Source organism: Metopolophium dirhodum, chromosome 8 (assembly GCF_019925205.1).
Source record: "Metopolophium dirhodum isolate CAU chromosome 8, ASM1992520v1, whole genome shotgun sequence".
Classification (NCBI taxonomy): domain Eukaryota; kingdom Metazoa; phylum Arthropoda; class Insecta; order Hemiptera; family Aphididae; genus Metopolophium; species Metopolophium dirhodum.
The window spans coordinates 5,913,998-5,941,205 of NC_083567.1; the positions used below are offsets into that span (position 1 = coordinate 5,913,998).

The 27,208-nt window shown below is 30.8% G+C and overlaps 5 protein-coding genes across 8 annotated transcripts; 2 read left to right on the top strand and 3 right to left on the bottom strand.

Annotated features, from left to right (window-relative positions):
• Window positions 1–81: 81 nt before the first annotated feature.
• On the top strand, window positions 82–1,987 carry LOC132950123 (acyl-coenzyme A diphosphatase NUDT19-like). Its single transcript, XM_061021357.1, has 4 exons — window positions 82–595; window positions 677–1,074; window positions 1,161–1,368; window positions 1,569–1,987. The coding sequence occupies exons 1-4, from the start codon at window positions 352–354 to the stop codon at window positions 1,766–1,768; spliced, it is 1,050 nt and encodes a 349-aa protein (XP_060877340.1). The 5' UTR covers window positions 82–351; the 3' UTR covers window positions 1,769–1,987.
• A 34-nt stretch (window positions 1,988–2,021) lies between these two features.
• LOC132950120 (glutathione S-transferase C-terminal domain-containing protein) lies at window positions 2,022–4,134 on the bottom strand. The gene is made up of 5 exons (XM_061021354.1): window positions 3,835–4,134; window positions 3,005–3,757; window positions 2,738–2,950; window positions 2,569–2,679; window positions 2,022–2,508 (listed from the first exon to the last, which is right to left on the bottom strand). Exons 1-5 carry the CDS (start codon window positions 4,132–4,134, stop codon window positions 2,239–2,241), a joined length of 1,647 nt encoding a protein of 548 aa, XP_060877337.1. The 3' UTR covers window positions 2,022–2,238.
• Window positions 4,135–4,200: 66 nt separating this feature from the next.
• On the bottom strand, window positions 4,201–5,493 carry LOC132950127 (protein JTB). The gene is made up of 3 exons (XM_061021363.1): window positions 5,195–5,493; window positions 4,722–4,964; window positions 4,201–4,366 (listed from the first exon to the last, which is right to left on the bottom strand). Exons 1-3 carry the CDS (start codon window positions 5,251–5,253, stop codon window positions 4,201–4,203), a joined length of 468 nt encoding a protein of 155 aa, XP_060877346.1. The 5' UTR covers window positions 5,254–5,493.
• A 484-nt stretch (window positions 5,494–5,977) lies between these two features.
• On the bottom strand, window positions 5,978–16,429 carry LOC132950126 (DNA replication complex GINS protein PSF1-like). 3 transcript variants are annotated; one of them, XM_061021362.1, is made up of 6 exons: window positions 16,291–16,429; window positions 9,154–9,218; window positions 8,993–9,082; window positions 8,833–8,923; window positions 7,727–7,843; window positions 5,978–7,501 (listed from the first exon to the last, which is right to left on the bottom strand). In XM_061021362.1, the coding sequence occupies exons 2-6, from the start codon at window positions 9,186–9,188 to the stop codon at window positions 7,358–7,360; spliced, it is 477 nt and encodes a 158-aa protein (XP_060877345.1). In that variant the 5' UTR covers window positions 9,189–9,218; window positions 16,291–16,429; the 3' UTR covers window positions 5,978–7,357. The 3 variants fall into 3 exon arrangements, with proteins under 3 accessions (XP_060877345.1, XP_060877344.1, XP_060877343.1); XM_061021361.1 differs by lacking the exon at window positions 16,291–16,429 and adding an exon at window positions 9,471–9,626 and having other exon boundaries at window positions 5,979–7,501; XM_061021360.1 differs by lacking the exon at window positions 16,291–16,429 and adding an exon at window positions 9,350–9,627 and having other exon boundaries at window positions 5,986–7,501.
• Window positions 16,430–16,545: 116 nt separating this feature from the next.
• On the top strand, window positions 16,546–26,055 carry LOC132950119 (zinc finger protein 608-like). Of its 2 annotated transcripts, XM_061021353.1 has the most exons (7): window positions 16,546–16,685; window positions 19,947–20,530; window positions 20,614–21,119; window positions 21,464–21,590; window positions 21,705–21,792; window positions 21,885–24,620; window positions 25,575–26,055. In XM_061021353.1, exons 2-7 carry the CDS (start codon window positions 19,996–19,998, stop codon window positions 25,612–25,614), a joined length of 4,032 nt encoding a protein of 1,343 aa, XP_060877336.1. In that variant the 5' UTR covers window positions 16,546–16,685; window positions 19,947–19,995; the 3' UTR covers window positions 25,615–26,055. The 2 variants fall into 2 exon arrangements, with proteins under 2 accessions (XP_060877336.1, XP_060877335.1); XM_061021352.1 differs by having other exon boundaries at window positions 21,885–26,055.
• The last annotated feature ends 1,153 nt before the right edge of the window (window positions 26,056–27,208 follow it).

Consider the following 27,208-nt stretch of genomic DNA (forward strand, 5'->3'; position numbering starts at 1 on the left):
AAGGTACATTCCCCACCACCAACTACAATTTACCAATGTTTTTATTCCAGTTATCGGTATTTAAACAAGATAATAGATATCCATTATCCTCTTAGATATTGATACTACAAAATAAGTTGCACTTAATAGTTAAATCCAACCAGCATAATTATGTTGTGTAAAGAAATTGATTATAAATTATAATAATAATGTTCACATCAAAAATCGATTAAAAATTATTATAATTATATTGATATTTTACATGTTCAAGTTCAATCGAGTTTGAAGTGGATGGCTATTTAATCATGCAATTTAAATGTTTTGTCACCATTATGCTTTAACTTTAATTGTGCACAGCTATTCAATTTAAATATGAGTTTTTGGCGAGAAGCTTCTAGTGTGATACTACTGACAAAGTCTTCCAATGTGAAGAATGTCTGTCGAGATCCGTTCAAAATACTATGCATTAAAAGAAGTGAAATTAATTCTTACTTACCTAATTATACAGTCTTTCCAGGAGGAACTACAGAGAAATCCGATTCATCTCCTGAATGGACAGACATTATTCCAGATTATACAAATTCTAATTTAAATTTGAATATAATTGGCTACAGCGGTATGTCTTATTTATCATCTACTTAGTACTTTAGCAGTTTATTACATTCTAAAAATCATTGTATATTATTATTTGTCTTAGGTAGCCCAGCTATTAAATTTGTATCCGATAATGAGCAAGGTTCTATTCCAAAATGCCTATCACTAAGAGTAACTGCTATCAGAGAAACATTTGAAGAAAGTGGTATACTGTTGTGTAAAAAAGTGAACTGCGACCAATCTGAAAATTGTGCAACTGTCAATCATTTAGAAATTGATTGCATTGACAGATGGAGAAAATTAGTTCAAAAAAATGCATCTAACTTTATCAATTTATGTAGTGAAAATAATTGTTATCCAGATGTTGGAGCCTTGCATTTGTGGAGTAACTGGTTAACGCCTCCACTATTAAAGACTAAATTTGATACAAAATTTTTTCTTGCTTTTATTGAATCTTCAGTTAATGCGAGTCCTGATGGTATTGAAACATCTCAAATGACAGTGAGTATTTATTGAATTTAGTTTTTATATTTTATGGAAAATTTTAAATGTCTGGTAGTCTCACAAATATTTATTTTTATATTTAGTGGAATACACCAGATGAAATGTTATCACAATTTGTTAATGGTGATGAAAAACTTGTTACCCCTCAATATTATGAACTGTTAAGATTAAAACAGTTTACATCATTTACAAAATTAACAAATTTTGCTTGCACAAGAAGTATTGAAGGATGTGAACAAATATTACCAATGGTTATTGCGACTAAAGATGGATACTTAACATTACTCCCAGGTAAACTATTTTAATAATTTATATGACAATGTGAACCGTAATAAGCCAGTAGTTAGCCCAGTAAGGGGAGCTAAGATTTATTATACTACGGCCCAGGAGTACTTCTCGCTTGCGCATCCAAATGAATTAGCTCCATAAGCTCACATAGTCTGTTAATTGTAATATATGAAAATAACTGTAATTATTTTATGCATTTAAAGGAGATAGCAAGTTTAATAATTCTGAAAAATATTTAGAAGTACAATATGAATTGGATAAACATTTGCAAGATTTTGACTCTGATGTGATGCATAGACTACATCATTCTGAAGAATATTTACCAAAAAAAATAATAATTAAAAACTATACACCAAAGTGTGGACACGTATTGCCCGCAACTCTACCCGATTGTAAAATTTGAAAATTAAGGTATAATAGTTTATTATTCGCAAATTTAATGGGTCACAGTAATTAATATTGTTGACTATAATTTATTTGGAAATATCTTTGAATTTTACCAAACAATTGATCTCTATTCCTCCTGATCAAATCAACCAACTTTTTATTTTTATTTTGTTGTTATTTATTCTATTAAATTATTTATTAATTTTAATTTATTTTAATCTGTGCAACACTTTTAATTAATACAATTTATAAATAATTATAAAAATTACTTAAAATGTATGTTATTTATTTATTATATTAAAATAATATATTGTTACCATTGTTCATTAAAGAACTATTTAAACATTGATTTTAAAGGGAAAAATGTTGAAAAGTAAAATTGTTTAACATGATATAATGTACCAGATCAGTTATCAAATTAAACAATGTTGTTTTCATATGTTAAAAAATGTTAATAAAAATGTTATTGTAATGTTGAATTTATTTCTATGATGGGATACCAATGAGCATATTGTTTTTTGGTGTACATGTAGGTGGTTCCAACTTTGAAAGTGTCACATTATAACCAACTTCTATTGCTCTGGATGCACGATCTTTATCTACTGCCGCCATGCATGTATAACCTTGCTGTGTTTTTGTGCAATTTGGATCAAAATGTGTTTGATCTGCACAGTGGCACAGTACTAAGTAATCTTCAAATGAGAAATTAGCTTGTCTCAATGCTTGACTTCTTGGATACTCCAAAATGTGATTATCCTGTAAAAAATGATTACATTATTTGTAAACATGTACATTCTTATAGTTATCCAGACTCACTTGGACACCTCCATAACAGCAGGGACATACAACAAATGCTGCCTTTTGCCGTAGACACTTTTCTAATACCAAATCTGTAGCAACACCACATCCATGCAAACATAAACCTACCTAGTAAATGTTAAATTTAAATTATTAAACTTGTAATAAACAAAAAAAAAAAATTTACCTGGAAATTTGCTTTAAAATAGTCCAAGTTAGAATGCACAATCATAAGGTTTTTTAAATCCAACTTTTCAACACGCTCTCTAGCTCTTCGTAAAGACTCTTCTTTATTGTCAACCAATATTACTGTTAGGTTTGGTACAAGATAAGCAATTACAATTCCTAAATGTCCACTCCCACAACAAAAATCGACTACTACGTCACCATCTTTAACAACCTATAACAAATAAACAGTTAGTATTTTCACGGTAAGGAATTTAAATTTACATACATTTAATGTAGATTGAATAAGATTTTCCAATTGTTGCGTTTTTCTGATTAATCTTTTATCAGGTATATCTCCACCAGATGGACGAGCCTCGTACGGTAATTCATCCCAATCAATAGGACACAAATTATTAGAGCTCAAATCTATATTAATATTTAAGGTATCAAATGCCTGGATTATTTCTTGCACATTTTGCTTAACATATATTTTCGCTCGTGGATTATACCGGCGTAAATCACATTTATATAATGAATGAAATGGAACTTCAGGCAAAATAATATTTTTTGGCAATTTAACTTTATCAAAAATTATATTTTCCAGATAACTACCGATATCTAAGCGTTCCAAAATAGATTTGTACCATTTTAAAGTTAAAGGTAAAAATGTATTCATTGTATTTTCCCCTAACAATTCATAAGCAATATATATATTTGGTAGTATAAGTACATCTGAAAGTGTTGGATTGTCCTCATCTGCAAATCTTTGAGTAGGATGGAGCGATTTTTCATTTAGACGCTTATTAATATTGTGTATTTGCAACGGCTGTGATAGATGGCATTCAAATCGAGCCAGTTGTATTGGAATTTCATACGTGGCATTTTCATCAGAGATTTGATAATCGAAAAAAGTGTTTATTGATGCCTGCAATTGGACTTCACAATATTTGGTCCATGATGAAACTTCAGCACAAGCAGATAAACAGCTTTGTCTAAAACCAAGCAGCCAAATCCAGTTTTTTTGAATACTCTTAATAAGCTAAAAAAAATATTTATACATTACACTATGAAAATAAATTTATTAGTTGTACCATCTACTAATACGTAAATATATACCATTCGTAACGAAGAACAAAATCCAGCAGTACAATAATATCCATTGTCACTTTGAAATACTGGCAATAAACAGTCTGCTGCTGGTTTAGGTAAATCATTCTCTAATATAACTGAATAACTTAAATCATTGATAGAGAATTTGAATATATTATGCTTGTCTTCAATATTTGTGGATACCACAAGAATAACTGGAGCTTTGACATATTGACAAACAAATAAAACAATCGATGTTTGCAATGAACATACAATATGTCCATTGGTTTTATCCAAATCAATAATATTGACAAATAAGGAAGACATTGTATTCGTTGAAAACACTGATTAATTTTTTAATTTGTACAATATGTGATGTACAGCTGTATACTGCTAAACAACGGAATCTAATTGTTTTTGTATTCTTTTCATTAACTTTTTATGAAACTGTTTTTTTTTGTATTGTATAACAGATAAGCTGATTACAGCAATAACAAATTGTGAGCCTTGGAATAACCAAAATTCTTTTTCTGATGTTCTTATAGTTGGTTTTCTGCAACTATAAATTAAAACAAACGATTATAGTTTATAAATAAATATGATACATTTATAACTGAAGGTTGCTATATATATTTGGTAGAAGATACAACAATTAATATTAATTTATATAATTATGATATTATATTTTATTTTAATCTACCGTAAGAAGAAATATTATAAATTAATAATTATTAGTAAAGAATTTGATAGTTGATTCATTAGCAGATTTTAGGATAACATGTTGAATAAGTTGAGAGTTTGAGACTGACTCATTATAAATACATTTTTTTTTTTGTTTAAATTTAGTAAATTTATATTATTGAAGTTAACATTAATCCTTTGTTTGAAATTGATTATTAATAGTATAAACATACTTTCTATATGCTAGTCCAGAAATTTTGCATTTAATTGTTTCAACATAACTCGCATTAATGCATTCAAGTCTGTCAGAACACAAATGACACTCTTTCAGAATTGTATTTTCTTCTCGCAACCAACATTTATTTGATGAGTTTTTATGATCTTTTACACCTTCAGATGTCTCTGTAGCAATTGTGGCATTGAGAACAGACAATGCACTTGAAGATGTAATTTTTATAAATATTAGTAGAGTAATCCTAAAAATAATAAATTTTTGTTTTACAAACTTAAATAATTTATTATTATTTAATCAGTGATTATAGACAAGGCAAAAAGAGCATTTGATCAAAATTAAAACAAAATATAGAGCGTAAAATGTACATTTAACAACTGCGAACTACAGTTGTGAAATAAAGTAAATAATATGTAGTGCTGAAATTGAATTATTTTTTTTCATTAAATAATAAACTGGTCAAAATATATTTACCCTCCGATGAAAATAATTAACAGTAGTAATCTTTTGACAGAACAAGATTCTAACACCATTTTACATTTTTAATAACCACACAACCGAATGAATGTGAAATCATCAAATATAAGGGTACTAGGTATTTTAAATAGTTAAACAGTGAGCAGCTGCTGTCTTCCAAAGTTCCAGTCGTTCTTGACACTACACCATTATGCCAATATGGAATATTACAGATTTACGGATAATGATAGACTCCGTCAGTGTTTGTCATGTGACACGATATTTACAAAAAGACGATATCACGTTATCACCACAGATAACACGAAAGCATTAATTCGTTCGTGGCGCTATTTATCATAACCTTGGTTTTGAATGTATGCCACACTCATAGATAGGTAGGTATAAAGTATATTATACATTTATACCACGACAGACTACCTGTATGAAATATTGAAATATGAATATTTAGGTACCACAGATATCTATATAGTATACTAGACAGCGAACTCTCACCGTGAATTGAAGCATCAAGGTCGGGGGGCAATTGCATGGTATTTCATATTATGACAAATAAGATTGATTACGATTTATTTTGTATTGTATTTTATTATTTCTAAACCTGTAGTTTAAAAAACAAAAATAATATTTTATTCAAGTCATTTTACATTTACTATTTTATTTTACCATTAAAAACGATGTTGTACCCAATACATTTTGTATAATGAATTAAATGTTTTGCCCCCCGAGAAAATGGCGGCCGTCGACAGCTGAGCTTCACTTGATAACAATGTAAATTATATAGAAGTACCTTATCTAGTAAAGTTAGTATATAGATGTATTCTGTGATCTGTGTATAAAATAGTATCAGGTACGGATCCAGAGCTCGATTTAAGATACATATATCTTAAATCGTGATCCAGAGCAAAGATCTTGGGGGGGGCAACAATTTTTTACAACACATACAATTATAATAAAATATAATACTTTATTCTTAATTTAACAATGTTGACATTATAGTAGGTATAGAACATAGATGTGATAAATAAATAATTGACTATTTTATATACATTAGTGACAATATGAAAAGAAGTTTAGATTTTGTTTATTTGTTATAATAACCCTAGCCCCCTCCGCTGGATCCATCCCTGACTAGTATACTAGTAATTAAATTATAGTATAGTATAGTATAGTATAGTAGGTAATATACTAATACATAATGTTATAGTATTATATATTTGTGATTTAAATGCAGAATATCTTTAATTTACAGACAATTGAAATTTTTATTTTTTTTTTTAGTTTTTTATTCTATAAATGTCAATAAAATTTTATTCATTGGGTCAAAATGCTTGATTATAAAAATGAATATATATGCTTAAAAATAATTATTAACATTAAGATTTTTGTGGCGTAAATCTGGTATCTCCACAATATCGGTATATTCTGTACTTTTGGATTAAATCCTACTAAATCCAGATTAGAGGCCAAGTGACATGAAACATAGTAGATATCATGGGATAGACGATAGTTAATCCTAATTAATTATTATTTTATTTGGTACTAAATCGTTAGAATTAAAATATTCAGACATAAATTCTGATTAATTATAATAAAAATTTAAAATACTGTATTAGCAAATTAATAATATTTTTGTAATTTAACATTTTTATTAATAGAAAATAAAATCAAGGCATTCTTTTAAGTATTCAAATTCAAGTAATACTTTTGGATTATTAGAACAAAGGTTAAAAATATCATCTAAGTATTAGTTGGTTATTTTTTATTATTTCATACAAATTGTATTTTATGTTATAATGTATATTATGTGTGAATTCATTATTTGTAATACTATATTATAATGGTTAGTGGTTGTTTAATTTTATTTTGTTCATAAATACGGGACAAGCCCAAAAACCAATGGAGTAAAAGTGAACAGTTAATTAATATAAATATAACTTATAATTTATAAGAATAGATACAAAAATAATAATAACTAATAAGTATAATGTAGAATATATAAAAAATATAAAATTAATTTTAAGTAAAATTGTTTATATTTTAAAATTTACATTTTTACTGAAATATTATTAACATTTACAAGATGGATTTAATTAATATTTATTGTTTACTACCATGATAATTAATATACATGTATATAATTTCAATATGTTGTGTATTAAATTATTGTCTGACTTGTTCCAATACACCCTGACGAATAAGTGGCTCAGCTTGTGATCTTGATAACATATACTGACTATTTTTTCGTAAAATCAAAACTTCTCCACTTTCTAATTCTAATTTACCAGCATCCACCAAACTTCTTACCTAAATTATAAATAAATGTATGCATAAATAAATCAATTTTCCTCTACAAGATTAACATTTATAAAAATAATCATGTAACATTTTAAGTAAAAATGTATATAAGCTACATTGTGATTTTGATTTAATAATAACATGATGTTATACAATAAATACAAAAGATATTCGTAAGTTCTTTAAAAATAAATATGATACAAAATCTTTGAAATTTTATTTTTATATATTTACTTCAGTATAAAGTGATTTAGGAGGTTTAGTGTCCTGAGTTAAGTTGAGTCCAGTATCTGGTCCTATAGTCTTCATATACGAGACTAAAGTTTTACAATAGTTATTAAACCATTCTATCTGAAAAAAAATTAAAAATATAATATAAGAATGCTCACCCCCACTTTTGTACCTTTAATAGAATATTTATTCAAATTCTGATTTTTAGAATTTTGAACTAACCTAAAGACCATGACAAAATAAATAGGTATGTCAGTAACTTTTTGATACGCATCGTGTTCGCCTACCACTCTTTACCCCATCTATTAGCTGGTTCGCCGCTGTATGTTGGCCGGGCAATTTAATGAAATGAGGCGAACTACGACTATGCAACCATTCGGAAGGGTGGGATGCGCTAACCGGACTACATCTCGTATTGTTGATGCCATACATATCTATTTTGTCATGCTAAAGACCATGTTTTAAATTTCTGATATTTGTTGTACTACTTAAGGAGTGTCCTGCCAAACTTATATTTTTATAATGAAAATCACCATTTTTAATTCAAATTATTTAGTAGAAAATTTTCTTGAAAATTCTAATGTGTAGTTTCTGAGTTATTAAAATGTTTAAACTAATAATAATAATCTTAATCTTTATAAAAATAAAAACTACATGTAATATTAGATGTAGGTAATATATAATATTATACTTGGATCATTATTTTTTACAAATTATATAAATTAATAGTAGCTTTTTCAAATCGCCTAATCCTAGCTACAAAACCCATTAGTCATATTATTCTTATTACACAAAATTATGTAACTAAAAAACTATTTGTTTGAATTCTGATTAAGATACATAAAAATTCTCAAAAAAAATCTGCTTAATAATTAAAAATTAAAAATGAGGGCTCCTATTTGAAAATCGGAAGTTTTTATTATCACGGGATCATCATTAGATGATTTGTTGCATAAATTAATACAATTAAATTATACAATTTTTTAATATGGTCTTCAAATGTATTTAAAAATTCCAAACATCAGAATTTGTTTAAATACATAATTTAAGCATACAAATTTGGTGTGCATACTTAAAAAACCACCCTATATAACTAAATTTGAACAAACCTCTGATTGTGAAAGATTTTGTCTTACATCTGATGGTAAAATAGCTCCTATCTCCCATCTCATTTCTTTTAATCGTTGTATTCTAGTCCAACTAAAACATACATTTATTTTCAACTTCTTTGTTGAGAATCTTAATAATTTATTAACAATTTAACTTTACATGTATGTCAACAAACATCTTTTATTTCTTTCTATAGCTGCACGGCGTAAACGAATAGCATCCAATGGCAAATTATCTTTTTGTGTGCGCCTGAATTATTTAAATTGTCTAAGTCAAATAAAATTTAAAACAAAATAAAGAAGTATCAAGTGTTAACTTACAAGAAATCTATAATTTCTGCATCTAAAGTTTTCATCTCAGAAAGCACTTGATTGATTCCATCATTCTATAAATCAAAAATTAAATTATTCATATAAATATTGTAGTACTGATACGCCTGTTCATAAAATTTATATTGTTTATTTATATCTAATAAAATATAATATATAGTATATAGTAAGTACTAAAAGTAGGTACATTGTATGGTGGTATAGTGTCTTCACGAGAACGTTCCAACTCCTTCAATAATTCAATAACTTTATCACAATACATTATTTTTTTTTAAATAAAATAAAATTATAGAAGTATCTATACTAACTACTCGATAAGATGACAGCTGACAGCACGATCTTTTTATTCATACAAATATTTCTATAATAATGTAAAATTGTAAGCTTTTAAGTTTTAACTTATCGGTTGGCTGTTATCATTAATGAAAAAAGCGGCAAAACTAAACATCAAAGATGTTCTAAAATCACTATAACAAAAGGCAAATGAATTTGAGAAAACATTCATACTCAAATAAATCTATGGAAGGGGAAGTGTTTTATACTCAACTCTATACCATATGGTTTTAAGTCTTCTACCCATGTGGCCATTTCACATACTTAATACAAACTGCGTAGTATTTAAATACAGTACAATACTACAGTATTTTGATCTTAGTTCATTTTATACTATAGATGGATCTAATTTTGCCAATGATTTAACTTCACAAAGTACACGGCTTCTAGATTCTCCTCTAATATAAATAAATAAAATTATAAAAATAGTTTATTTACAGACACTATATTATTATATACAGTATTTAGTATTTAATAATTATTGTTAATTAGTCTATACGTTTACACGGTAGTTTATTAATAGTAATATGTAACATTCCTTATAGTACTATCATAATCTTACTGTGATGGTAAAACTGTAAAAGTATCATTTTAATAGCATAGTGGCAGTCATCAATTTTATTTCGAGCCTCAAATACAATTCCAAAACCTCATTATCCTAAACAATGGATTGGTTCAAAATATTGTAAATATCGCGATTTAAACTCAATTATATAATGGATGTAATTGTCTATTTGAACAATACGGTATAATGAAAATTCAACAATTAATAAAAATAGAATATTAAACTCGCCGCGAAATAAAATAAATATATTTTTTTTTCTTTTATTTAAAAGCCGCTAGTATAGACTATGATAGCTCAACAATTACATAGTAAGAATAAAACAATATAAAATTGAGATTAACAAAAAATTAAGTACTTATATATACTATATAATAAAGCCAGCCTCCTGTATAAAGGCAATTATTGTTTTGATAGCTGTTTCAGAATTAGAGTTTAAGATGGAAAAAAGATTGATGGGAATATTAAGAGGCATAAGAGTGTTGAAAAGAATTAGTCTTTTAAGTCGGAGAGCAGGGCAGTTAAATAAAATACGAGGAAGGTCACATATATATACTCATTAGGATGAAGTGAGCAAAGTGTACAAAGCGGCGAGTCGTTTAGTCCAAGTTTAAATGAGTGACTAGGTAATAATGAATGTCCTATCCGTAAACGATTATAATGGACTACATGAGACCTTTGTAAATTTAAGTTATTAAACCAGGTTTTTTTTTTGATATTAGGCGTTGTATGTCTGTATCTCGATGCGAACTCAGCAGGTAAGTTATGCCAATGGGAAGACCATAGGTTAGATTGGTAGTGTTTTAAAAATGGATTGATTGAGGTTGAAAACAAGTGATTGATACGAAGAACAAGAGGGGAGATTTGAGAGTTGAAAAGGTTGGAAACTAAAGCTTGTAGGCAGGACATAGAATCAGTGGAAAATAAATATTATATCCACATTTCGAATTTTGTTTTAACACGATATATTATTCATTAATTCCCTGGTTCTGGGTGTTTATTAGAATTAAAAGAAGTTATACTCTAACCTTGATGGCTTGATATAGTTTTTCTAATATAGGCAATATGGAAATATTCTCTAACCCCTTGTGATGTTTACCATACAAATTTATAACCCATGATGCACAGCATATATTTCAGTACCTATCCACTCTTTGTCTATTTAATAAAATATAAAGTATATATAATTATTGATTATTATATATATATATTATTATGTGACTGTACATATTTTAATTTTTGTTTTATTTTATTGCTGACCATAATGTTACCACCCCACCCTCAAAACCAATTTCCACCATGACGCCTAGGCGTCATAAAACCCCGTTCACCACGCCACTGCCGTCCACCATTATTACTAACACGTTACCTACAATGTAATATGTAAATGATGATACAAATTTATTTTATATTATATTGTATGAAATTATCAATATATTAGTTCAAAAAAAAAAATAAAACTATTCCTTATGGTTTACGACTGTCATGAATGTATTTGGTATTTTGGTATATGATGGGCCGGTCTATAAGTAACCGGTCAAGACACAAATATGAATAAGAATGATAATAATAATAAAACAAAAATAAACATAATAATTAATAAATATTATATTTTTATTAAGAAAATAACATAATACCTAGGTATTTTTTTTATTGAGAATAAAGGCTTCAATAGCTAGGTCATTAGCCTGTGGTTGTGGTTACATTATTATTAACGGATAGATAATTGAGTTAAAAATTAAGATTACATAGTTAGGGGATAAGTGGTTTTTACAGAATTATATATTTACATTATATTTGTTAGTTATGTGCTTTATCATAATATTAAATGTTTGTGTCGATGCCGATGGATTTGAAGAAGCTATGGATCAAGTGCGTGTTGAGTTCTCCTAGTGCTTCCTCCATCGATGAAGGGTGGTTGAAGATGTTTCTTGCGTTGACATATAGCAGAGCAGGCAGTCCAGGACTACGAGTTTGATTGAAAGCGATTCGTTGCATTGGCTACAGAGAGGTTGTTCTTCCGTCATCGTGGTTATGATATGTATGTGGGTCGTGGGTGAGATTGGTATGACCGATTCTTGTTCTGGTATTGATAATTTCGGAACGTCAAGAGGCATTGGGCTGAGTATACCATTTAATGATTTTCTTTTTAATCGATTTTAACTTGTTGTGATTGGTATTTCATCCCAGCTAGGATGTTTGCCACATATTGGTAGTGTGTATATTTATACATCGTTTTACGTCTTGGTATGGAAGAGTAGTAATGGTTGAGGATGAGGTCGAGGTGATTGCCTCGTAGACCAGCATTTCCACTTTTTCATTTCCAGGATGCCTGTATTATGTGAGGGAACCCACATGAATTCGATTGCTTTATGGGTCGATGTGATAATGTTGTGGATTTGATAAATTATCTCGTTAGAGGGGTTCGGTGCTTCGATGGCTAGAGAGGCGCTTAGGGAGTCGCTGATTATTAAGATTTTATTTGAGAATGTTGACTTACCGAATATTAAAGCTTCTATTATAGCTTGGGTTTCCGCTGTGAATATGCTGGCTTCAGGGAGGAGTTTAAATAGTTTTGAAGTGTGACTTGTGGAGTAAGCAAATCCTACTCCGACACTGGATTTAGTGGCATCAGTGTATATATGATTAAAATCCTGAAATTCGGTGTGTAACTGTGTAAGATGTCGTTGAAGATCGCTGTGATAATTGTGTGAGAAGTGCTGTTCTTTTTTAAATAAAGAAGCTGAGTGTTTATTTTAGAGGCCCATTGCCAGAAGGGAGTTGTCGTAAAAGGAAAAAAGGTGTCGGTGTTGTTAAGGCAGTTTGAATTATTACATGGTTTGATGTATGTGTCCATGATCTTTTCTTGTTTCTTTGGTGTTCTGGGAGGAGGTGAATATTTGTAATGCATAATAGGTATTATTACCGTATATTATACATATTATTTAAAACAATGTAGGTAGTGATAATAGTACCAGTGATACTAGTATATTTAATATTATTATAGTGAATTTTATTGAAAAATAATATTATAGCCTATTGGCTAATACTACCTATCAACAGCGCTACTCTTGAATGTCATGACATCGTGCATGTGTGCTTGTCTGTAAAGATATAACGCCTCTCATATACAGAAATGACTATAGTTGTTCTATTCTCTATTGGCATTATGTTATTCATGGTACAAATGTACAACTAAAATAACTAATAAGTAATAAATGCAAAATATTAATAAAGCAAACATATTACTATCGAGTATATAACATTGTACAAGTAAAATATATTATACACAATTATATATTTATATAATTATATTACATATTATATATAGTCATAAAGGTATCTGGTTATTTCCTAGAAATATTATAGAATCGCGTTTGAAAATAAATTGCTGCACGGTATATTAAGATACATATTGCACAAATCACGATTCGATGAGTAGGTACCTAAAAAAGAAATTCGCGAATAAATCCCTAGATAACATTGAAAAACATAATAACTATTATTTTGATATTTAAAAAGTGGGCAAGTGGGGTGTGTCCGTGTGGGTAATGCTCTGCTGTACATTAGGTGTCTAGAGAGTAGAGACTAGAGAGTTACTGTTTAATGGATGTGTTAAATTTGAATTCAATGATATCAAATCATTGTATACGAAAAACGATTCTGAACAAACGAGAAGACGGTCTGTCAGCCTTTATAATATTATAGGTAGGTACTAAAAATTTGTACTAAGTATATAGGTAAATTTTATGATATTATTGTGATTAATGTAATTTATTTTCCTATAAGGCATAAGTAACACGGTAGGTTATAAATGCATCTTTGTCGAAAAAATTGCATTTTAAAATGTCACTGTGAGTATAATAGTATATTGTGTGGCAAGAGCGGGAAGTGAGCTATTTCAGTCGCGGGCGACGTGTGCGACACAAGCCGCAGGCGAGCGCCTCATTTCATCCAAAACTGAAATTTCCTTCCCACACGAGCTACACATACTATTTTTTGTCACGCCTCTGCGTTCATCGATCACGGCAAAGGTAATACAGGGATCTATGCAACAATCAGACAATTCTACGGAAACAATTTTATAAAATAAAAATGTTTAATGTTTATGCGTCATGCAAGGTCGCAAGGAGGTTATAATATGAATATTATAAGATGTAATCAAAAGTTTATGTCTTTTAAAGACCATGGTATAGATTTCAGTGTCGGGTTTAGCTGTGGATACGCGTGATACGCGCGCCCATTACTTTTGAGGATTTCCTCTTTACCGCCCGGCACTTTTAGGGATATCCACTTTACCGCCCGCTGGACCGAAAATGGTTGCTTTCCATCGCTTCAACCGTCATCGGTACCAAAAGTTCCGGTGCAGGTGTGGCAAAAAATATAATAATATACCTATTCCAAAAGATTCTAGTACCTTCCCAGTACCCACGATTAATATTTGTATGTTACAACAAAATAAGAAAATCACTCCATAAGAAATCGAGTGAATATCTTATCTTGTAAAAATTTGAACTTCAAAAGCTCATAAAAATTTAATTTGACATCCATGAGTAGACATTTTTTTTTTTTGATAAAGCTAGAAAATCTTATGAGGAATCTTGTATTACATTTTCAAATTCAAGATATAAAAAAATAATGTTCACGAATTTTTAACTCAAAATAATTTCGAAATTTTTGCAATTTTAATCAATTTCTTTAAAATTCAAACTTCAAATGCTGAAAAAACTTACTTTTTAATTTTCACTATCAGTAATGACTAATAACTAACCAAGTTTTTTGACAGCAAAAATTTTTTATCGGTATTAATTAAAAAGAAAAATTATAATAATCGACAATTTAATTTGCCTATAAATAGACCCAACACGATTCAAACTTCAAAGTATTTTGAACATTTTAAGGTGTATATAAAATTATAATATAAATACATTCTATCTATTTCTATCTAATTATCTACGATTAGCAGATTTTGGGGATTCGCTTGAGAGACAACCCAAGGAGCTCCGGTTCGCGGCGTCGTCTGTTCGACAAAAACGACGAACGACAAAAAATAACGAAACTATAACTAAGCTCGTGGACGGCGGTAACGCAAAGACAGATATTATGTGGAAATCTTGAATGGTTTTATTATAGTATTGTACACTTATAACGCATATTAGTTATTCAGTTCTTGGTAGTACCCCACACGAGGCAATGTCATATAGATATTAGATTATAATTTATAGATACTTCCATGATATGCGGTAGTAGGATTTTTTTTTTTTTTTATAAAATAAGTTCAAGGGATAATCCGATAATACTATCACGATTTAGGTAAAGCTTTAATAATAAGCAGTATATTTATTTTTTCCGTTCGTAAAACAATATAACGCCCGACGATTTAATATTTTAATATTATATTCATACAACAATAGTAGGTACGTCAATAAATAGTGTCTCAGTTTTACGTAATAAAATTATTTGACACGATTATCTATTGTAAATTTGTAAATATTATGACGTTGGATGTTCGCATAACGTGTTGGTTGTCGTGTTATACTCGTGAGAAAAATAATTGTTGATTGCATACCTACTTATATATCTATACTATACCTAACCGAAATATTATCCCGCGTAATATTATTATTACTACCACATTACTACTATAGTACCTACTACAAGTTACAACTGTCTACTACCACCACCACTACTACTACTACTACTACTACTACTACTACTACTACTATTACTACTACTACTACTACTACTACTACTACTACTACTACATACTACTACTTCTACTACAACTACTAATGTTGTTGTTGCTATTATTGTTGTTGTTATGTGTATCTATATCATATTATACGCGACACGACGACGGTGTCGTCGTGTAGTCATAGGCCGGCGGGTGTTCGCGGACCGTGACCACTGTGACCGGCGGGTGGGCTGACGACGACATGGAATGACGAGCGCCCCCTCCCCATCCATCCGCCGACGAACACGCTCGACGACCCGAACGCGGCCGCCCGCCGACACCGCACCGTAGGCCTCTAAGCCCCGCGTACCGCTCTCCACGCATAACCCGTCGAAACACGCGGGGAACGAACTCGTTCACCGCCTCGCGCGCGCTCTACCGGTGTAACAGCGAACCGGGCGTTAATACAAACAAAGAACGTGTCCAAAGCACGTCCAAGGTGTACGGACTGGAAAATGTGAAATAAAAAAAAAACATATCACCGAAGGGTGTTGTTTACCGTTTAGCAGCAGCTATCGTTTATTTTTTCCCGTCAGGCCGGGCGTATGTTGGCGACGTTCGATTAACCGACCGCATTTGTTCCGCCGTCCGTCTCCGTTGTTCCGGTCCGAGCCGCGAGTGTCGCGTAACCACCGCACCGCACCGACGACGACCGCCGCCACCGTGTGGCCCGACAGACAGTGCGCGTAAAATGTCCCGCGGCCGCTCAGCGGTTTCACGGCCGTCGTCCGACTGAGCAGCGTATCAGCCATTTTGTTTGCCCGTCGACTACAGCTCACCCGGTCACCAAGCTCAACGAGAGCGACACCTCGCGAATCCTACTCGGGCGCCGACACGATCTTGATGTACCACACCGGAAGCGCAATCCTCTACGTCGGGATTACATAACTTTTAGTGAGTACTACACCGTGGTTGCGCGTGTCGTGTGCGCGCGTGTATACGCGTGTGGCCGACGGCCGCGGCGCGCGCACACGGATGAGATGCCCTTTCGGCCATCCGTGGCCGATCCGACGACGGCGGCCACCAAGTACCGTCACGAAACTTTTTGCGTGCCCCCCGCAGCAGTCGCCGGCCACGGTGACGAACCACAATGAGGGGGACCCTGGGTTTGTCTTCCCCCTCGGTTGGATGGCTGGCCGTCCAATCCTGTCCGGATACTGATTTAAAACCACCAGTGTCTACCGTGTTGACTGTAGAGTATGCTTTCCCTACCCAGCCGTGGTTTATTGAAATACCTCCCCCCGGACAGTTGTATCAGATATTTGAAAAAATTTGAAATATCAGAACTACTTATATTATAGGTGAAGTACCTCTAGGGTTTGGCTACAGTCCGGTTTCCATTCGCACTGTGACATTTTCTGCCTGGCACTGATTGTGGAATGTGTATTACGATCAGTGAACAAAATACCTAAATAGTTTTTTATCAATTGAATATTAATAAGGTGGGCTGGTGGATTATAAGTGATTAAAGAAAAGGCTAAATGACAAGACTTACATACATATAACAATATGAAGTGATTAAATTAATTTGTTGTTTCTATAACTTAAAAATGTTCTGTATTTGGTAGGTACTCTTAATTTTGATTCAAATACAATTCAGTCAAGTACTTAACTAGTATTTGTATTATGACATATTTGTGAGTACCAGGTGTATTTTAAAATATCTACTTCCGATAAAAAAAAAAATAATTCTGCCTGAACCAGGACTAGATTAGAACGTTGGGTATTTAGAGGTGATTTTTAATGTAATTGTTTTTTTTTCTTAAAATTTGTGTACGATATTATGTATTATCATCAGGTAGCTTATTAATAAGTTTGTATGAAGTCATTAAAATGGTTTAAAATTAATGGCTATTCACTTTCTTACTGAAAACTTAAACTATTTTATTTACTAATTACTAGTAAAAATACAAGAACATAATATCAGTGGATCTAGATATACTAGATACACTTAATTTCTTGGCAGTTGGGCAAAATCATATTGATTTAAATCAGGAATTAAGACTTGAGGGTTTCTACCTACCTAATTACTCATTGATAGGAACATTAAACATTTTCCATACACCTATTATGCACTATTCAGTAAATCTTGTATTTTTTTAAATATGAATCCTTTATGAATAATATACCTATTAAAATAGGCTTATTTTTTGACTTAACATCATTATTGTCGCGAATAAAAATCGAAAATCAAAAATGAGAGATAGTTCAAATTATCATTGTTATTATTATTTGACAAAACAATTTTTGTTATTGTAATATTTTAATAAAATATTTAACACCAACTATTTATTTGGTATTAAAGTAAAATACTAGGTCTTAAGTAGAACATTTTCTAAAAAAAATAAGTTAGTAGGTAGATAGATTCTACTACCTAACTAAAATTGTTTATAATACAAACTATTATGAATAGATTCATATCTGTATAAAAAATCGAGTGTTCTCTACATGTATGTGTGCCTACCTTTATTTTGAGTATTAATACAAAATAACAATACTTCATACCTATTAAATTGTATGTTATTATTTATTTTTAAAATTGTTAAATGTTTATTGTAAAATAATAATGGACCTAGCAATAACTAATCATTGACATAAATAAGTTTTAAAAATATGTATTGAGTACCTTAATCAATTAAACAGGTAGGTCATAGGACCTCTGCGTCAAGTATGGCTAAATTCAATCTGATCACCAACCCCCCTGTCACGGTCACACAAGAAAAAAATTATAGACATTTTCACTACAAACTTTTAAGTGATCCTTTTGTTGGTGACTGTAAAATGTAAACAATCAGTTTTCATTATTTCACACATACAAAATTCATTAATATTGATTTAAAATTTTAACCAAATATAATCTAATAAAACAATTCAAAAACGTTCAAAATATAATAATATTATATATATTATATAACAATTGTCAATTAACATTAATATTTATTTGATATTATAAATTATTCATGGAAAAGTCGTTTAGGGCTATCAGATTAATGTTTAGAAGATATAAATATTTTAAGTTTAGATGAGTGAGGTAACCCCATACCACTGCACCCATCTAAACTTTAAATACTTATAACGCATAAACTACTCGCTAAAAATTCGATTTTATGTATAAATTACTGCTTTGGAGTATGAAATTAAATCTCTGTTGTCATTAAAAAAAATTAAAAATTAGAAGGATAAAAAATATTTAAACAGTAAGTGTATTTAGTACTAATTACTAATTTCTATAAATTAGAACATAGGTAGGTTGGCCATTGTACAAGTGGGTATTGATGTATATCTATTTTCTATAAGACTACTCAATGGTAGGTAGTAGCTAGTTATATATTCCAAGTTATTAACATACCTATTTAGGTATAAAATGCTAATAATTAATAATTAACTTAAAACTAGTTCATGATGACATTTTTTTATTATTTAAAATAATTTTGCTATTTTAATAAGGTATTTGAATTTTTTAATATTAATTCTATTCAATTTTTAAAAACATTTTTTTATTTTACTTTTAGTATACCTTATAGAATGTACCTACTATTGCTTTTTGTTCCTACATAATATAGTTAGCTATTCATTTTTTGAAATAGGTTTAAGGAGGTAATAGTTACAACTAGCAGACTTAAAATCAAATAATTGGATATGCCTTAATGTAACTATATCTTAATATTTTTCTAACCCATTGAATTATATTTTTAAACCCAGACGTGGGGTGGGGGAGGTGTCAGTAAAACATGATTTATCCCTACCGGCTACCATAGGTTCTTAATCTGTGATTTAAATAATTGTGTGTTTGTAAAATGTATATGCATCTGATGCAGGGGTTCAGCCCCACTCCCCTTCTATTGGGGCGGCCTTGTGCATATTGTATAACTATAACCCAAAATATCTAAAAACCTAAAACCTAAAATTGGGTATATTCCTGTAGAAATTGAACTTATTAATAACTCTTAATACTCTAATACTCCTAGTATTCCTAGTACATAGATAATTTTTAATAACAATAATCGATCATCTACTTATGTAAGAAGATATTGCTTATTTTATATATTTAGAGATCTCTTAAACATACCTACCTAATTTGTATATTTGAAATAAATAAAGATAATTAAATGTAATATATTCTCAGGTTGTCTAATTTTAATGTTATGATTCTAGGAAAGGATAAAATGGTGTTAGTGGTCGGGGCTCGCGGTCCTGGGCACGGATGGCGGCCCCAATGAGAGAAGAGCTGGGTGGGGCGGTGGCGGCGTCCACAGATAGTGTTGGAAGTGGCAATGGCAACAACAACAATACCAGCAGTAATGCAAATTTTGAGTATGACGACAATGAATGGGATATTGGTATAGGCGATTTAATTATCGACTTAGACGCAGATATTGAAAAAACAGGATCAACATCTACAACTGCAACTAGTGAAGCCCTTGGTGTTACCAATAGTGCGGCTACAACAGTCGGTTTAACGGCTGGTAGTGGAGCCATGTCAGGAGCAGCTGCCACTGCACCCACAGCCACTACAGCTGGCAGCAATAAAGCTACTGTTGAGCATTCAGCTACTGTTGATAAAGGATTAAAAATGAAAATCAAACGAACAAAAACGGGGACTAAGAGCTTTGAAGCTAAACATGAAATCGTCAAGCCTGGCGAACAAAATGGATCTTTAGCTTCTACCCAATCTCAGTCAAGTGGCAGTGCCTCTTCAAACGATTCATCTGGATCTTCCGCTGAGTCCAAACAAACTGGTATACCTATATATTTTTTAACTTAATTATTTTTAATAAGTTAAAGAATAATAAATACAATATGGAATTATATTTTTGTTAAGGTAAACATTCCAGTACATCTAGTACTAATTGTACTACTCCTACAACCAGTACTACTTCCACTGTAAGTTCAGTAAAACGTGGATCTAGCAGTCATCGAAGAGATAAAACAAAAGACAAACAACATAGTTCATCTACAAGTGGTGATAAGTGTCATAAAGTAAATTCTAGTTTGTCTTCTGAACTTAATGGTCGAGGTCCTGTTAGTCAATCAGCTCCTAGAACCAGCACTTTCCCAGCTTTATCAAGCAATACACAGTCACCTAATGTACCCGGTCCTGGACCACCGGTTGGAGAAGCAGGAACTTCAACTTCTACAAGTGTGGCCAATGGTCCGGAACAAATTGTATCAACCCCAGTAGTTCCAATGGAAAATACCCAAACTACTACAAAGCCTTCTGCGGTTTTGTCTACCTTATCAAAACCTCTGCAATCTACCTCACCACCCCCAACCAACAAAGTAAAGACTGCTAATAGTTCAACTTCTGCTTCCCTAACAGAGCAAAAGGTATATAAATATATATAATATTTATATTATATATATACTTATATATTATAAATTTTGCTATCTTGAATATTCATATAGGAAAAAATATTTATAAATTTGTTAACCATAGTTATCAATGTATGAAAATAATTAAATAATTAAAATTGTAAGTTCAACTAATTTTATCCCAATCAATATTAACTATAATATTTCACAAATTTTTATTTTATTCAACAATTTATATTTGTCTAAGTTAACATAGAAAATATTGTTTGATATTCAAACAGACAAATTTATATATTTTAATTAAATGATAATTTTATCTTAACATTTTATAATATGTATTACTTGTTATACATTTTCAGGAAACAGCTGATGCCTGTGTTGGTACTAGCATCAGTGTTGGAACTGTTACAGAACCAGATTGTTTTGGGCCATGTGAACCTGGAACACATGTTAATTTAGAGGGAATTGTATGGAATGAAATTGAAGGTAAATAGAAAAAAAAAATGTACATTAATAGTTTTCTATAGATACTTATTTTCTTTTAGTTCCTATTCTAAAATAAAATATGCATAAATATGTTTCATTAATTAATAATTATAGGTGTGCTTGTTGTTAATGTAACATGGAGAGGAAAAACTTATATCGGCACATTGTTAGACTGTACTAGACATGATTGGGCTCCACCTAGGTAATTAAAAAATTTATAATTTTCTTGTTTTGATCTTACTTTTTATCTTTGTTAAATTAACAACACTTAATGTTTATTATAATTTATTTTAGGTTTTCTGAAGCATCTGCTGGAGAACCAGAATGTCGTTTACCTCAAAAAGGACGTGGAAAAAGGGGTCGTGCTAGTTTAACAGCTAGCCCCAGTAACGATTTGGTAAATTTTACTGAAACCAGATCTTCAGTTCATAGTAAACTTCGAAGTAATGGTACAAATAAATGTAATAGCAGTAATAATTCAAGTAGAAGAGGTACATCATCACCCACACCGTCTTCGTTTGTACCACCACGTTCAGATTCTAACAGCTCTAATAAGAGGAAGAAACCTCCTGGTTCTGAAGATGAAGCTTCAGGGAAAAAAATAAAAGCAGAGCCAGCAAGTCCACCACCTATGTCACCTACTATGTTAGATTGCCCTGAACCAAATTGTTCTAAAAAGTATAAAAATGCAAATGGATTAAGATATCATCAATCTCATGCACATGGTGCTGCTTTGGACGATGAAGATGCTGACACTAAAGAATCTGGTGGTGCAAGTACTTCTGAAAACGAAGATGATACTAGTCCTGTTTCTGTGAGTAATTCTGGTATTCAAGATAATCTAAAAGAAGATCAGCCTATTGTCATTAATCAACCAATTGAACAACCACAACTTTCCACAACTCCTCCAGTAACTGAAGTGGATCCTCCAGCTCCAATACAGTCTCCTCCTCTTTTAGTTACAAAACCTAGTGTTTTACGATTTGGCCTCTCTGGAAATGAAGAGACTAACGTTGTTACCCCTACATTGACTGCGCCTAAAACAGTTCTATCAGTTCCTGTTGTTCAGCCAGCTCCTACTCCACCACCACTGCTACAGCCAGCAACTCCTTTACAAGCAATTGCTCCTACTTCTCAGTCACCACAACCCCAACCACCAGTTTTACATGTACAAAGTCCAGCATCACAACAGTTACCTACACCTCCACAAATTCAACCTTTAGCACTTAATCAGCCACAAGTTCAAAAAGTACCACAATTCAAAGTAAAGCCAGCATCTGCTTTAATGCCCGCTGAAGATAATATGAAAGTCAATAAAGATATTAAAAATAAAGTTGCAACATCATCTCATAAAAAGAAAAACCGTAAATCACCAGCTAGCAGTCCCAGACCATTTTCCATTGATCAACCACAGTTTGATAGCTCAAACTGTAGCCGCGATGATGTACATAGTCCTGCATATTCTGATATCTCAGATGATACTGCACCAATTCTTGAAGTTGAGATGAATGATAGTATGAATAAACAAAAATTGTCTACTACTGATAAAAAGTCAGAACCAAACGCAGCACATTCTCCTCATCCTATCCAACCATATAACCATATGTACCCAGCATATTATGGTCAACCACCTTATTTGATTTCCTCTGTTCAACCGAATGACACATCTAAACAAATAAAAGAAGATGAAAAAATTAACCAACATTCACAAGATTTAAAAATGTCATCTTCAACTGGAGATAAAGATAATAAGAAAGATTTACAATCAAATCAAGCGGCTGAATATCAGCAACAAAAGCTTTTGCAACAATATTTTAATTATGATTCCTATGTTCAAAATTATCCTTATAATATCGGAGCAGGATATCCTATGTCTATGGTACAAGAGAAAGAAATGAAGCCTGATGATAAAAATCATCAACCTTCAATGCCTGGTACTTTGAGTGTTCCTCAGCCTAATAAAATAAAAACTGAACAAATAATACCCAAAGAAAAGCCTTCCCATCAAAACGAAAATCATCAAATTATGAAAGAAAGTATTGAAATGAAGTCACAAATGAATTCAGCTTATATGTTTTCACGACAACAGCAGCAGCAGCAACAACAACAACAACAACAGCAGCAGCAGCAGCAACAGCAACAACAACAACAACAGCAGCAGCAACAACAACAACAGCATCAGCAACAACAACAGCAGCAGCAACAACAACAGCAACAACAGCAACAGCAGCAAGATGATGTAAGACGTTATTATGTATATCCAGATCAGAGACGGAAGGATCATGGTTCTGGTGATCATTCACATACAAAATCGAATACACAAAGTACACCAACTAAGCACTCTATGGGCACTAACTCAATACACAAGCATAAAGAAAAACACGAAGACAAGAAAGATGATAAAATGTGTAAAAGTTCTTCTCATATGTCAGAAGGAGTTAAACCTACAATGGAAACACAAGGACCACCTCCACCTCCTACGTCTTCATATGCATATATACATCCGGGTTTTATGCAGTCACCCCATTTTGCTGGCGCTTTGGCATTTGATCCTATGTACAGGAGTGCAATGAATCCTATGTTGGTGCCTGGACCTTATGGCAATACGCCACCACCCCCTTATTTACATCCTCAGCTACATGCTCAAATGCAACGGTATCATGCACCTGAAGATCTCTCACGACCAGCTGTTTCTACACAGTCGTCAACTCCTTCCCAACCACCATCTGGGCCTAAGGCGGCTCTTGATCTCCTACAACATCATGCTAGTCAATATTACTCTTCACATAAGATACATGAATTACAAGAACGTGCCATTAAGTCGCCTACTCCAAAACCGAATGCACAACCGGGCCTAACGCCAGCTCCGTCACCAGGAACAAGGCAATCTCCATCTTTAACGTCAACTGGCATAGTACCATCTGCCACTGAACGAACTACGTCTACTGGTCCTCCTTCGTCTACCCAATCTTCTGGTAAATCGGGATCAACTGGTGATCCTAAAGACTGCCGTTCACCACCTCCTCAAAGGCATGTACATACACATCATCATACACATGTAGGTCTTGGATATCCACTATATCCAGCGCCTTACACGGGCAAGCCTTTATAATAATTGTGTGTAATTGATGTCCCAACATTACTGTTCATCAATAAACATTTTTTTTTATTGTATTGGAATTTATTGTGGGACATAAATTGACTCAATTAATACACTCTTATTTTAATTCTTATTAAGATAATGCTTAACTATCTTAAGTTATAATCTTATTTAAGAATTTTTTTTCTATTTCAAAGCTACTGTTTAAATCACCTTTGCCTAATTTATTAAGTCTATGGCTTTATTAGCCTGACTATCCAGTGTTAAAAAAAAAAAAAATGTTTTGCATTAGATAGAAGCATCCAATAACAATTAACAATAATTGTTAATTGCTGTTGATATAATAATCAAGCCTATTATGATGTGAGCTTCCTTATAGGTTTAAGATTATATTTAGATACAGGAATGCCATTAAACAGTAGCGTCATTCTATAAATTCATATTTGACACAAAATTAAATATTTTTGCTCTATCAATTAAAATATGGTAAAAAAATAAATGCTACTGCAATATTTGTTAGTAGTTATTCCATACATTACAATTTACACAATTCATATAAAATATGTTTTTGTATGGACGAGTCTGATCAAAGCTAATAAAGGTTTACCTTAGTTCCATTGGCTAATCATAATTTGATTTTATTACTATTATTATTATTTTATACTATTATAAATATTATTATTTTTATTTTTATAACTAATTATTATTATTTTTGTAATATTTTAATTAAAATTAAAAACTGACGGGTTCTTCGTATAATTTTGGAGTGGTCATTATATGTCTAATTAGCGTTAGGGAATAAAATAATTAATATTATTTGATTGGTATATTTAAATTGTATTTTATTAATTTCTTCTACCTTAAAATTGGATTTTTTTCAGCAGTTTTCCAATAAATTTGTTTCACTTAATTCAAAGGCTGTGATTTCGAATCGAGGCGAAAGATTTGGTTTTAAAGTCTTTAGGTGTACACATTCTTAGACAACATACAATTTTTTTTTTTGTAAATTTTTATGTAAATATGTACAACTGTCAAATATGTATTCATTTAATTTGTAATAGTTTTATATTAATTTTAATTATTTAAAAAGGTACATAATATATTTCATATATTACATCAATTGCCTAATTGTACATAAATAAGATGTGAAGAAAAATCACACTGTGAATATGCTAGGCTTTATCTAGGCAATCTTTATTAATGATGATATTTTATTTATTATGACTACATATATTAAATGTAAATATTTTATGTGGGATTTTTTGTACTATAGTTGGAAAATATATTTTAGTATTTTTTGATTATTAGGTGAATAAATTTATATTATTATTATTGTACACTTAATATATAGAAACCTAACTAGTATATTTTTTTTTAATTACTTATTATTAAAGACTACAACAATGTTGTTTTTTTGTCTGTTGATGATAAAAGACTGCACATTGAAAAAGTAAAAAAATTGATATTAGAAATGACTTAAATTATTTTGTTTAGTATTTACCTAAATTGTGTTATCATAATTCTATAAAAGTTATATTTATTGACTGTAATTACTAATTAGTTATTGAAATTTAAAACATGTCCTTATTTATTCATGTTCAAATTCGGTTTTTTTTTAAATTTATAGTTATCACTTATCATATATTATCAAAACATAAAAATTTAGTATTTTTCCTTATTTAAAAACTAATAATAATTTGCCTCTAAAATGTTAAGTTATAGTCCTTCAAATTGTCTTAGAAAGTCATAATCTCAATTTGAAAAGATCCAATGGAATTCAAAATATTCAAAAATTATGCTTAAAATGTATAATTGTGTTTTTATTTGTCTAACCACTATTTAAGCATTACTATAGGAATTAGGAATTCTTCAAAATTAAAAATTCTCAATACATTTTTAAAAACAAATGTTCAATTAGATAGATCAAATTATAAAAATAATTTTCCTTGTTTAAATATATATATTATTTATTTCATTGATACTTAATATACCAAAGTATATTTGAATGTAAAATTTACCTAAAATATCATTTTTTTAAAATTAAACATTTCATACACTTTTTGAAGCCGTAGAAGCCTAATCCTCAACTTACAATACGTAACCTATTTAAAAATTGTTTTGAATGCAATCATGGTTTAAATATACAAGGTTATTGCACATAGCCCATATTGTTATCAAACAAAAATAAAATGGCAGCGTAAGGGTACGGTCCATATCATACCATATAATATCATAGTATAGCCAGTATACGTCGTCCCCTTACGCTGCCATTTTAATTCCTTAACGTGATAAACTTATATAGTGGGGTACTATTGCAATAACCTTGTTTATTTAAGCCATGAATGCAATCAAATAAGTTGCAGTAGCCATAACATTTTAAAAACTTACAAAATTTGTATCGCTTGTTTTTTTTTTTTTTTTTTTTTTTTTTTTTTTTTTTTTTTTTTTTTATTGAGTAACCCGCGGCAACATTGGCCATTGGGTGTGGGGAGGGTACTGTAGGTTTTATATTGGGTAG

What these genes read in the sequence shown, in the direction of transcription:
- LOC132950123 (XM_061021357.1), top strand. Translation starts at nt 352, where the DNA reads ATGAGTTTTTGGCGAGAAGCTTCTAGTGTGATACTACTGACAAAGTCT. An exon ending in GAATATAATTGGCTACAGCG is followed by an intron (nt 596 to 676) that starts GTATGTCTTATT and finishes TATTTGTCTTAG; the next exon opens with GTAGCCCAGCTATTAAATTT. An exon ending in TTGAAACATCTCAAATGACA is followed by an intron (nt 1,075 to 1,160) that starts GTGAGTATTTAT and finishes TTTTATATTTAG; the next exon opens with TGGAATACACCAGATGAAAT.
- LOC132950120 (XM_061021354.1), bottom strand. Translation starts at nt 4,134, where the DNA reads ATGTCTTCCTTATTTGTCAATATTATTGATTTGGATAAAACCAATGGA. An exon ending in ATTTTAAAGCAAATTTCCAG is followed by an intron (nt 2,680 to 2,737) that starts GTAAATTTTTTT and finishes AACATTTACTAG; the next exon opens with GTAGGTTTATGTTTGCATGG. An exon ending in GCTGTTATGGAGGTGTCCAA is followed by an intron (nt 2,509 to 2,568) that starts GTGAGTCTGGAT and finishes CATTTTTTACAG; the next exon opens with GATAATCACATTTTGGAGTA.
- LOC132950127 (XM_061021363.1), bottom strand. Translation starts at nt 5,253, where the DNA reads ATGGTGTTAGAATCTTGTTCTGTCAAAAGATTACTACTGTTAATTATT. An exon ending in TTAATTATTTTCATCGGAGG is followed by an intron (nt 4,965 to 5,194) that starts GTAAATATATTT and finishes TATTATTTTTAG; the next exon opens with GATTACTCTACTAATATTTA. An exon ending in TCTGGACTAGCATATAGAAA is followed by an intron (nt 4,367 to 4,721) that starts GTATGTTTATAC and finishes TTTAATTTATAG; the next exon opens with TTGCAGAAAACCAACTATAA.
- LOC132950126 (XM_061021360.1), bottom strand. Translation starts at nt 9,424, where the DNA reads ATGTATTGTGATAAAGTTATTGAATTATTGAAGGAGTTGGAACGTTCT. An exon ending in AGATGTTTGTTGACATACAT is followed by an intron (nt 8,924 to 8,992) that starts GTAAAGTTAAAT and finishes TGTATGTTTTAG; the next exon opens with TTGGACTAGAATACAACGAT. An exon ending in AAAATCTTTCACAATCAGAG is followed by an intron (nt 7,844 to 8,832) that starts GTTTGTTCAAAT and finishes ATTTTTTTTCAG; the next exon opens with ATAGAATGGTTTAATAACTA.
- LOC132950119 (XM_061021352.1), top strand. Translation starts at nt 19,996, where the DNA reads ATGGCGGCCCCAATGAGAGAAGAGCTGGGTGGGGCGGTGGCGGCGTCC. An exon ending in CTTCCCTAACAGAGCAAAAG is followed by an intron (nt 21,120 to 21,463) that starts GTATATAAATAT and finishes ATACATTTTCAG; the next exon opens with GAAACAGCTGATGCCTGTGT. An exon ending in TGTATGGAATGAAATTGAAG is followed by an intron (nt 21,591 to 21,704) that starts GTAAATAGAAAA and finishes TAATAATTATAG; the next exon opens with GTGTGCTTGTTGTTAATGTA.